The sequence below is a fragment of the Mercenaria mercenaria genome, chromosome 6, assembly GCF_021730395.1.
Source record: "Mercenaria mercenaria strain notata chromosome 6, MADL_Memer_1, whole genome shotgun sequence".
Classification (NCBI taxonomy): domain Eukaryota; kingdom Metazoa; phylum Mollusca; class Bivalvia; order Venerida; family Veneridae; genus Mercenaria; species Mercenaria mercenaria.
In genome coordinates, this window is record NC_069366.1 from 81,840,886 (window position 1) to 81,853,357 (window position 12,472).

Here is a 12,472-nt window from a genome sequence, read left to right on the forward strand (position 1 = left end):
AGCACGTTAACGATGCAGTCAGTGATTTCTCGTTGACCGAGCGATTACGGTATTCGTATCATACTTCTTTGTCTGAGTTCGATTCCCAGACCCGTTAAGTTTTGTCTTTAAATCTGTATATAATTTCTTTTTCTTCAGTACGATTCAATGAAGACAAAACAAGTTATTAAATCTAGTTCTAACATGTTCACTAAAATTATATATGTCACAATTGACACGTAATTATGTTTAAATTCACTCTACCTTTAATATGATCTAATGTATCACAGTATGTTTAAGCTTTCCTAGTATTTTTAAAGCTGTGCGGGTTAGTTTTATAACAATCTTACACTTCACTTTAATGCACTAAGCATTTCCCTGCCATAATTTCAGGATAGGTTGATTTAAAGATACTACCAATTTTATACGAAAATAAGAAACAAAACAAAAAAAAACAGAAACAAGAGAAAAAGTATGCAATGCAAACTGAAAAAAATGGGGATCGAACTCCCGACGAAAAAGTATAATACAAATACCGTAACCGCTCGGCCGACGAGGAATCACTGACTAAATCGCAAACTTAGTGTATTGACTTAATCTTATCTTATGTTATTGTTTTGTGTTCACTGCTAAACGCCATAATGCTGTGCGCTACATATAGTTTCGTTTTTTGTTTTTGTTTTAGGTCAGCGATGTTTTTGTACTTTTAATAGTGGAATGGTCCGTTGTTTAGGTAATGTTATTCAGTACGATAGTGGTCCTAAATAAGGCAAAGTAAATCTTGCTGGTTTGCCTAATCGGTAGACGAGTATATAAATTGAACCCTCAAACTGGGTGCTCAGTTTTGGTTTGCAGCCAACGTGATGATAGCGTCTAAAAATACTGTCGCGTCTCGTTCTATATTTATCAATGTTTACGAAAATAATGTGTTGCAACGGTTTGTAAAAGTTCATGACAAAAACTGCAAAACTCGAATATTCCCGTTATTCTGGAAATTATAAACGGGTCAACCATTATGTTTCCTGTAAATATATGAAACGGTGGCGGCATTTTGTCTTTTGGTGATAAATTATTTTAAAAATCACAATTCACAATGTGTGTATTAGTCGCTTTAATTGATATGTTGTTAATACTTTGTATTATTTGAACCTTTCTGTATGTTTTATTAACTTTTGCAATTCGTTGAATATCAGTGAGTTCTCCTCTTTTGTCAAATCTTCTTTACCAAATTATAATGCGTTAGTACTTATGGGATGATAGGGGCGTGAAGCTATAAATAGCTTATGCCTTTGGTCTCGGAAACGATTTCATTTATAAAAAGAAATGCTCAATATCTTTAATGCTATAGCCATATTCACACTGAGATGAATCTCTCAAATGGTTTGTTAAAAGATCACCATTCAAACTATCACATCTGTTTCTACGTCTTGCGTGATAAACAGACAATGTCCTTACACCCAGGAACTTATGGAGGTTCAATTTTTTCTTTGAGAATACTTCTAAAAGCGTTTAAAAAGGATGTTTCTCGAATATTACTTTCTACGTTGTTCCAAGCAGAAATAGCAGATGGTAGAAATGAATTGGAAAATATTTCTGTTCGTTTTGCACCTGTAACAAAATTATTATCGTTTTTTTTAATTTATGTGGAGTAGTTTCTGAAACTTCATTTGGAAACTTCACTTGGAAAGAGAGTATTAAGATAGTCTGGTAAATCGCCATTTTATACATTTATACATTAAAGTTACTTTTGCATCGATCGACGGCCTGATAACGATACCCAACCTATTTCTAGTAGTAACCTTTCGATGGGTAAACCAGTAACTAACCTTGCAGCTTCGTACTATAATTTTTCAATGTTTTCATTTTCGTATACGTTACAACTATCCCAAATTACACTGGCATATTCCAATATAGGCCTCATGTATGAAATGTAAATTTGATTTAAAATGCAATTTATTTAAAATATTACGTAAGGTGTATATTAATAAATTAAAGCAGCTGTTTTACAATATCAGTAACACACAAAACGGTCAAATATTGCGTATTAAGTGATAGCAACAAACTGTTATTCATGACTACAAAATGCATTCTTAAAAGCTTTTTGATGAGGATAAAAGCAATATATAACAGCAGATAATTACAGACCAAATTAAATAGCTAATAAACTTTAATATTTTCAAAATATTTGTATCTTTTTATTTGCATAAACGTTTTACTTTAATTTGTTAATGGTTTATAGTTCTTCACAATAAAAATTGCTTTTCAAACAACAGCATTTATATATTATGCTGTATTATGTATGACGTTGAAAATGTTGTTTTATGTGTTTCTTTTTAAGTTTGAAAAACAGCATTTCCGTTTTATATCACATTGTGTATGTTTTTAGTATTTGAGCCGCGCCATGAGAAAACCAACATAGTGGCTTTGCCACCAGCATGGATCCAGACCAGCCTGTGCATCCGCGCAGTCTGGTCAGCATCCATGCTGTTCGCTTTCAAAGCCTATTACAATTAGAGAAACCGTCAGAGAACAGCATGGATCCTGACCAGACTGCGCGGATGCGCAGGTTGGTCTGGATCCATGCTGGTCACAAAGTCGCTATGTTGGTTTTCTCATGGCACGGCTCATTCCACTTTTTTGTGACTTTGAGGTCCGTTTGGTCAGTTGTGTTTAACTGTTAAGTATTTTATAATTATAATTATTTGCTTATAGATCACATTAACAAAACAAACTTTTTATCTCATCTTATTTTGTCTGATCTTATATTCTTATATTTTAATTCTACATTTGTTTAAACTGTATAATTAATTATTAATTATAATGTATAATCAATTGCATTTTGTACATATGCTATATTTGTATTTCTACAAGTCGGAAAATAGCCATATATTTGTTTTTCTAAAAGTCGGAAAATAGCCATATATTTTTATTTCTACAAGCCGGAAAATAGCCATTTTCAAACTTTATTTTCAATAATAAGGTAAATAAAGATAGTGGTTTCCAGTTCCAGGATAAAATACTGTTCTGGATATATTTGTTAATGTTTGTGATCATTAATATCAATACTCAGTTGACGGAAAAAAAATATAAAGAGATATTTATTATTCAGAAAGATTATCCCTGAGGGAATACTATCTAGAAAATATTACATATATGTCTTTGGTTCTCACGGCAGGTCACACTGCAAATAATAATATTGAATGAAGTTTAACTGAGTGTTCTTTTGTTTTGTTCACTCTCGCATTGCTATGCATGTTTAGTATATTTTTTTCTTATAACGATGAACTGTACATGTTCAAGTTATATCAATAAATTACTGTTCTGTTCTGTTCTGTTCTGTTCTGATATTTATTCATAAAATAGCAACTCATGTAAATGAGGCGTGACTAATTAGTACTTCTAGGTGTTTAAAGTAGCGTTAGGAGCAGAAAATACATTCAAGCTTCAAAACATGACGTTGGTCTATAAGTTGTTTGGTTTTTCTAATCAAATATAAAACAATTCAAGTCTTGACTACGAACTATACACTCTCAAGAACGTTAAACATGCATACATGTGCTCTGTTTTATAGCACCGTATCCAATGATCTTCAATACAGTCAGTCGTCTTATAACGTAATAGATCTAGCAGAAATTCAAATCTACAGTATAGTGGCTATCTCGTAGTGGGTGTGTTTCGGACTTGGTCTTATCCGAACTTTAATAATTAATACTTATATTAAAGTTATACTATGCCTAATGTTTTTATTTGTAAAATCAAATAAACAACTACTGAAAATAGGTGTAAACACAAACTAAACCTGTGTTTTGAACAGCAATACGTGATTGATTTAATTAGTACACACATGATAAATGCACAAGACATTGTTACTACATGACAATTAATTGTGACTGTAACTCAATATACACAAACACTGTATATAGTTATCTTCATTTTAAGTTAACATTAAACGATCTTAAGAATATATTATTTGAAGGTAGTATATAAATTAATTTTCCTACTTATCCCACTAAACACAAACTACACTAAATAGTCAATGTATAATCCATATTTTAAAGATTTATGTTGAATGTATATTTTATCAACATATATCTAAAAGTCTTTGACATTGTTAAAATGGTGATTGAAAAAAAAAAACAACCAAGAGGCCTTTTTTTTAAAGGAAAATTTCTACGGGCTTGTTTCTACATAGTGTGACTGTAATATTGCAATTCAATTACTTTTGTGCCTGTTGGGGACAATAATCACCTGTCGTCAAATGCATCGACTGCACTTCTCGAGTAATGAAGAAAACAATTTTCAAAAAATGTTAGACAATATATTTGTATATCAATCTCGATTGAAATACATAACTATTAAGTGGTACATAAGGCCTAAAAGCTGTTTGTTTCCGGTATCCCGACCCTAATTTTTTGGTACGGCCCTTCATGTTTTAATGGCCTTGGCATAACCCCTTATTTGTATTCATTTTGTAACACAAAAAATATTTATGAAAAGTCCCACTTAATAATAAAAAATTTAAAAAAGTACCGACCTACCTACCCTAATTGTTTTAGCAAGTTACCGTAAACAAACATTTTTTACGCCTACCTGAAAATACGAGCTTACCTCGCTTTCTGAATTTTGATCTAGATATTTCCCCTTCCTTAAATAACATTTTACAGATGTAACTGTTCCGCTTATGTAAGTTATATGTACGATATAGGTGTAAGTGATGATGTTAGAATAATCCGTGTATGCTGTACACCACTACAATTTCATTTGATGACATTTCTTTATATGACGGAAATTTCTGTTTCTCCCAAGTTGAAATGAGACTATTTAGCACATAATTGTCTGGAACGAGATCTATTACAAGCAAGGCATGACATTTGCGGCTGGAGTAATTACATGCATTAATTCTTTTCACACAGAAAATATGGAATCCGTTAGATGTAAAAATACACAGTACACTGTATTAGACTGCTTCGTGACACGTAAGATTGTATACTGTTAATTGATTCTGTCAATATATCGTGTCTCATCAATTACCTTAAAGTAGTAAACTATCACTAGTAAATACACTTTTTTGAAAGAGTATACATGTAGCAAAAAAACATTGTTTCCACCCTACCAGCGGATATCTAGTAATAGTATAATGTCTAGCCTGGCTCCCTGGCTGCATGGTTATTTTTTTCCTATGTTTGGAGCCAGGGGCGATAATAATATCAATGTAAATACAACCTTCTGGAATTACTTCCCTCTTAATGATGTAAATAAGAACAAACATAGGGACAGGAGCCAGTCTATATAATGTCATTGATCAAGTGATTTCATATTGGCCGTGTTATTTGTCCAAGGGTTGTCGTACTGGCCTAATGAATATTAAGGGTCTGTCAGGTATAACTTCCAAAATGAAAATTTACTCGAGGGGTTGGCTCAAAGGCTTTACATGATCCTTAATAGACTTATTTTCGAAAGCAATTTATAATTTCCAAAATGAAAATTTACCCGAGGGGTGGGCTCAAAGGCTTAACATGATCCTTAAAAGACTTATTTTCGAAAGCATAATCATTTTAGCCAGTAAAACAGATTGTGTTGTATGTAGATATGTGTGAATAATTTTGGGAGATAATATGATGCCTCGACATTATCAACAGTAACTTGAACTTACCTTTTTAATTTTTACCTTTTTAAAATTTTCTCGAGTGAGCAGCTTACCATCAGATCATTTGAACTGTGATAGAAAGTGCTTCCAATGTCATTTCTTTGTAAACTGAAGGCAGCGAGACACAAAATTGTACACATATGTGTTGATGAAGATGTTCAACCAACCAAGCATATATATTATACACCCTATGTCTCGTTTTATTCTTATCCGAAATTGTTTGCAGTTTATAACTGACACACGTGTTCGCAAACAATATATTCATCTGAATCGCTATTTGATTATTAAGAACGAGTCACGTTTAGCTAAATGTCATAAGTTACCTGGTTCTCAGCTTACTAATTACTTATTGCACAGAAGAAGAAGTCTCGGTGGTACTCGAAACCTTCCTCATTCGTCTTTTTCATACAATCTTACTTGTGCCAAGGGGAAAATGACACTATGTTAATATAATGAGCTTTTTACGGCTAAGCGGGTCATTCAGGTAAATATATATGTTAAAACAGTAGCTTGTGTTTGGGAAGTGATCGAATAATTTTCTTATCTCTTCAAAATTCTCACTATAACAACATAACTCGTAGGTGTATTATCAATAAACAGGTCCGTTTCCATAATTTTGCATATGGTCATAAAAAAAAAACATTTCTAATTATTATATATTTTTATTAAATGTATGTATAAAATATGCTTGTAGAGCAAATGCTCCCGTTTCGCAGGCCCCCAAACAGCCTAGCCAAGGTAGCTTCGATTTGTTACCACGTACATACTCATTTATGTAATATCTAAGCTACATCATTTCCGTGCTTATGTTGTGCTTTGCAATGTGTTTTGCAATATTAATGCATATATAGTGTAGAGCAGCGATTTTTCTCTTTTAAGTTATGCAAACCGTCGCTTTCTCTACCATTTTAACTGGATTCGAACCCAATATGTAATTGGTGCTATGGTGAAAGAACCTTCCGTTTCCACAATATTTGCTAAATGTATATGTATAGGCTTAGGCACCTTTGTTTTAATTAGTGGTTTTGTGACCGTGGTGTCTTATAATTACTCGATGCTGATTTTCAATGCAGAAAAGTTTGTTCAAAGGTCTACAGACTTGTCAGTACCTTTTCAAACAGTACAAAACTGAAAAGCGCCGAAAATGGTCACGTTATGCTAATACGGTTGTGCGTCCTATGGCACGAATGCACAAGCGGATGCCTCCCGTTTACAAGACGGAAATATAATGAAATGACAACACATTTTCTTACAAATGTAACAGTGAGTGGAAATCATTTGGTGTATTCATACCTCAAATCAATGTTGTTGGAGATAATGAGAAGCAAGTTTGATTGGCTGCACAGCTAATATCACAAAATCACGTTATATTTTGTATAATTTGATAAATGAACTCCTTTATGTGAAAGGGATCTCCATGAAAAAGCGGATAAGGTCACTTGTCTTTCAGCACTGATGGTTCGAAACCTCGCTGGCTTAAAAAAGGTCCATGGTTCTACCGGTGTGTCCACCTGTGCTTGCAATAATGCCTGTAAGAGCACCTGGGATTTTCCTCCACCGTGAACATCTGGAAAGTCGCCATATAAGGCATACAGACACTAAATAGAAAAATGGCGCGAAAAAAAATGGTAGTCGCATAATGGCGGACACAAATAGTCCTCAGTTTTTTTGCTCTGTAGGGCTATTTTCCTTATTTTCTTTGCAATTTTTTTGCTAAAATCACATGACAGATCTATGCTTGACATGTAGGTAGCATTTTCATAATGAAATAACAACATGACAAAATTTTTCATGGAAACTAAGATCATACACTACCAGTATAATTTGGGGTCTCATTTTTTAGCTGATTTTGCAGTTTGTGTGTTTGACTGAAATTATTTTTCTTGCATCAAACATGACCCCCACTTTTCTTTTGATTTTTAGTTAGCACTGACAATATTCTTCAAGAAAATGTAAGTTACAGAAATTTAAAATGGGTCCTGATGTGTGCTGCGGTCATTGGAAATGGGTCAGTTTAATATAGAATAAAGAACAACAACTATTTAGTGTGTTATAACCTATAACCTAAAGTTAAGGCGGTGTGGCGTTAAATATATCCCTACAACCTAAATATGGAATGCAATTAAAATGGCAAATAGCATAAGTAAATTAAGCATTTTAACCCTTACCCTGCTAATTTTCTGTAATGAACTTGTTTATCGTTAAATTTGGACAATACCATTAACTGTTTAAAGGGGTGCAGATACTGGCTGAATGACGAACAGTACGGATCTTGATCAGACTGCACGGATGAGTAGGCTGATCATGATCTAGACTGGTCGCAAAAGCAGAATCAACCGTGTTTAGCATGATAAGGGTAACTACAATGTATGGTATTTTGTTGGAAATATTTTTTATCTACCATAAATATATGAATTTATCAAAGCCGTTACTCACACAGTTAGCTAACTGAGAGATTTTCGATAAGAAGAGAAAGGACGTCAAGGTTTTTATCAATTATTAAATTTATTTGCATTAATGTGTAAAGATTTTATTATTGTGCTCAGTGGTATGGTGTATTGTTCATGTGTATTCATATGTACTTTTTTGTATCAAACTATGATCATGTTAGCCGTAAAAGTCTTTGTTGCATTTCGACATCATTGACGTCGTTTGACGCTGACGAACCTTTGTCAAGATTATTTCATCCGAAATGTTAGAAATAAATAAACATTCGTTTTTTGTAGTTTTTACTACTTTTAGCGTCTATATAGTTTGAGTCTGACAAATGCAATATTAAATAAAAGAAAGATGAAACAGAGAGAGAAGTTTAAGAAACATTTATGAATAATAGATATAGTTTTAGGTTAGTTTAGGTAAGTGGTTATTGTGTTTTATGGTGTTTAATATATCTTATCTTTAAATATCATATTTTGTATTTGACAACTGAGGTTGGTTAAACTTTCTGATGAAGTTTATGTACGGATTTATAACTATACAATCTAACACGAATGATACTGATAGATAGTAGTGCATGGCATCTCTCCAGGCCACTGTTTTTCTCATCTGTTTTTATGTCAGCGTGATATTTTGCAGTGAGTTTGTTTACAGTCTTGATCAGGGTTATAATTAATTCTAACACGACCAGAAATAACCTATATACACATAGGAGAAAATCATTCCACGGTTATTTTGCGATAACCCACGCGCGTGCAAAGGGTTGTTTTGGCTGTTCCGTATACCGCCAAACCCCCACGTGCAATTCTTTCTACGAATGAAAGTCACAACATTACGTTTGTAAATCGTAGTATCTGCGTACAAAAACAACAACAAAGTTCGGCTGCACAGTGGCACAAACAACTAATCTGTTGCGTACGGGAACAATCTGCGAGAATCGCCGTGGTTTCGGGGACTGGAGGGTAATTGATGAAAGGTTTGTTGGCCATGTTACACAACATTTGTCATTTATGTGTTAGATCAATTAATTTTGTAAAAACTGCAACTTTCACAGTTTCCACAGGAGGAATTTCAGCAGCCAAATTAAGTTGCGTAACATGAAGTGTTGTTCATGTCGTAAAATGTAGTTACCATTTCTTTAACACTGTTGTTTCAAGTATGTCGTGTTAGAATTGGAATAACAAGTCCCAAAGTGGATTTATCGTAGAATAACCTGAGGTTTTCGTTCTGATGCGAAACAATATATCACGAAGGCCGTATTCTAACGCAAAAGAACTCAAAACACGGGTTATTCTACGATAAACCACATTTGGGAACTAATTATTTCTTAAATAAAATGTACAGCATTGAAACAACACAATAAACCAGAGGTGCCTATGTTAGTGAGCCACCAATCAGCCACTCTCTCACCTAAAACACGTATATCACGAATTCAGAATTAAACATTGAGAGATGGCATGACGTTTCATACGAAAGTCGGCTTTGTAAAGCAAATGATGTCTTATTAAGATGTGCTGCTGATGTTATCTTCTGCGTGAAAGCACATAGTTACCTCTCTGTTCAAACCATATCTTCTCCAAATTTTAATCCCATCCCCCCCCCCCCCCCCCCATCCAAGAAAGCTGCTTTATAAAGACAAAGAAGTCGTTTTGAGAGATAACATTCATTACTACAGATAGCCAAACTAATGATACAGAGATATTGGCATACTATCTTACCATACTGTTCCCATAACCTCAAATAACATTTAACCTCAAGCAACATTTAATCTCAAGCACTACCAGACATACTTAAGGATCGATACATTAAGACACTCATAGCTGTACATCAGTATCACATAATGGGTAAAACTGTTTTCATATTATTACCCAATACAATGACCTAATTAGTTCTGACTGCTCGTAGATTGGTGTTTAAATCTAACTTCTACTTATTATTAATTTCTCATCTATAAATATTCACAAACAGCAAAAAGTTAAAAGTTTGTTTCACAGATAGAAATATTTATAATTTCCTTTTCTGGGAATTCCATTTCTTTCACAAAATATTTTATGTAAATTCATTAAAGCTTTTCTGTTGTTGGAAAATAGATGACGAAACGAGTATGAATTCACGGAATAGCTTGTCCGTCAACTTAACATTGTGCCGCACAAACAATGGCACAATAAAGACGCAAAAGACATTTAGAAACCTTCAGAAGCCTTATTACTGATACAATTGTATGACTTACTTACTTCGAGAACAAACTTGGAAGTCATTTAAAAAGATAAATCACAACCTACCTCGCTTCCTGAACTTTGACATCGAATATTCACCTTCATCGAAAAACATATTATATATCGTAAAATAATAAGTTGTCTCTTTTGTCTTTTACATACAACCTATTACTTTCATCGTTCATGTAGCCGTACAATTATGCCCAGAATCGTTCGTTTTTACATTTATCACGCTTGAATAACCTCAACGTGCCCTATGTAACTGTTCTCGTGCGTCAATGTCTATTCTATCACTTCTAATAATTGCTTTTGTATAAACAAAGAAGGATTTTACCGTGTATTTTGTTAATTTAAACACGTTTCGCAAAATGACCTACTTTTAGCTAGTCCGGTTTACTCCGTCCATTTACGCCTAAAAAAAAGTATTCCAGATTAGTATCCATTCCTGGTGTAATCCGAACGTGTTAGAACGGAACTAGATTTTAGCTGTGGTGGCAAATAAAACACGGTTTTGAGTTCAGATGCGTAGTAATCTAATCACGAAAAGCACGCAAAACTAAAATCTATTTTTCAAATATAATCGTAAAATAATGGAGCCAAGCTATTTCAACATTACTTAAAATATATCTTTAAATAAGTTATTCCGTATGACACCAGTCAAATTATTTCTTGAATTTCTTCTGATCAGTGAACTATTTATTCACCGTGATATATCCATTGTTCCGAAAAGTCTGATACAGGTCGCTATTTCCAAACTTAAATAACATTTAACAACAAAGGCACAACACTATACCGATAAAATTATTTGAGACCCTTCAATTATTTCGACAAAATTACAGAATGTTATTTCACAATGGTACTGTTCAATATCTGACTCTGTACTATGAAACGCCCTGGCTACATTTGATTGATAGCTGGTGATTTATTACATTTGCTTACCATATGCGACACAGAAAATGTAATCATGGGAGATTTTTCTTATCACGGTACGAGATTAGTCATACAGAAAGAAATAATGGTCATACACAAACATGTCAAACTGTTCAGCATAGCGGTATAGTTTTTCCCATTGAGCTGTATAGGAAATGTATGGCGATATATATCTTTGTTTACTCTCAAACAAATTGTCATATGACATATATTGCTACCGGTGGGAAACTCTTGTTTATGAAATGGATAAAATTGAAATACGGTTTCCGTGCGATATTAGTTATGGGATATACACACGTGCATCATCGTAAATATGGTGTTTGTTGAATTCACGGGTTTTCCTTATCTCGGTCAACGACTTCGATTAATATCTTCGCGGGAAAACCATTGCTTGCACCCAACGCCGTTGTTTGACTGGCAGCGATTATAACCAAACAATGATGCTACGAAGTCAGGCAATAGGCTGCTAATATCTTGTCTTCTTCACAGTCACACAATATACATAATTCAATACAGTATCTAATATAACAGAGAAAGTGCCATTGTCTCTTGACACACTGCTTACATAACCTTTGTATAATATCACAATGTTTGCACGTTGTAATCTATCATTGTATTGATAAATACATGTACAAGTCAAAACTACTTGCCTACGATGCTCTATGATAGTGTATGATAATAGTTAAGAAATAATAAACATGTCCCTATACTTTATAGACATAATAAACTTTGAATGAAGTATTTACTTATGTTTTCTTTTATATCAGACCTTAGATGTTAATGAAAATAACATTTTATTTTACACTTTAATAAAAAATACTGAATATCGGAAAATTCAATATGTAACGCTTTTCAGTCGCGGGGAGGTGTTTATTATGACGTACCGTTTGGGTCAAAAGTCTGAAATCGCTCGAGCGATACCATAATACACGGTTAGCGTGTAAATTTACACGCTTACCGTGTAAATTTACACGCTTACCGTGTATTTCAGTCGGTAGATCTATAAAAGTACACGCTCACCGTGTATTTTTACGCGTTTACCGGGTAAAATATACGCTTAGCGTACAAATTTATACGCTTAGCGCGTATCGCTCGCTTAACTTACACTTTTAAATAGATTAGCCAATCAAAATACATGTTACAAAGGAAGATATTTATAAAGTTTGTGATTGAATTATTACTTTTAAGGAAACATACATAATATTTTCATGATATTACGAATATAACAGAATACGACCCACCGAATAACGTATTGAGCTAAAAT

At 33.5% G+C, this 12,472-nt stretch overlaps 1 protein-coding gene across 1 annotated transcript in view; it reads right to left on the reverse strand.

The window, feature by feature from the left end:
* LOC123548405 (short transient receptor potential channel 7-like) overlaps positions 1-4,709 on the reverse strand; it is a 317,739-nt gene extending 313,030 nt beyond the window's left edge. Inside the window, exon 1 of the mRNA XM_045335623.2 lies at positions 4,588-4,709. Within this exon, the coding sequence (XP_045191558.2) occupies positions 4,588-4,636 (49 nt within the window). The 5' untranslated portion in view covers positions 4,637-4,709. The remainder of the gene's footprint in view (positions 1-4,587) is intronic.
* Positions 4,710-12,472: the final 7,763 nt, after the last annotated feature.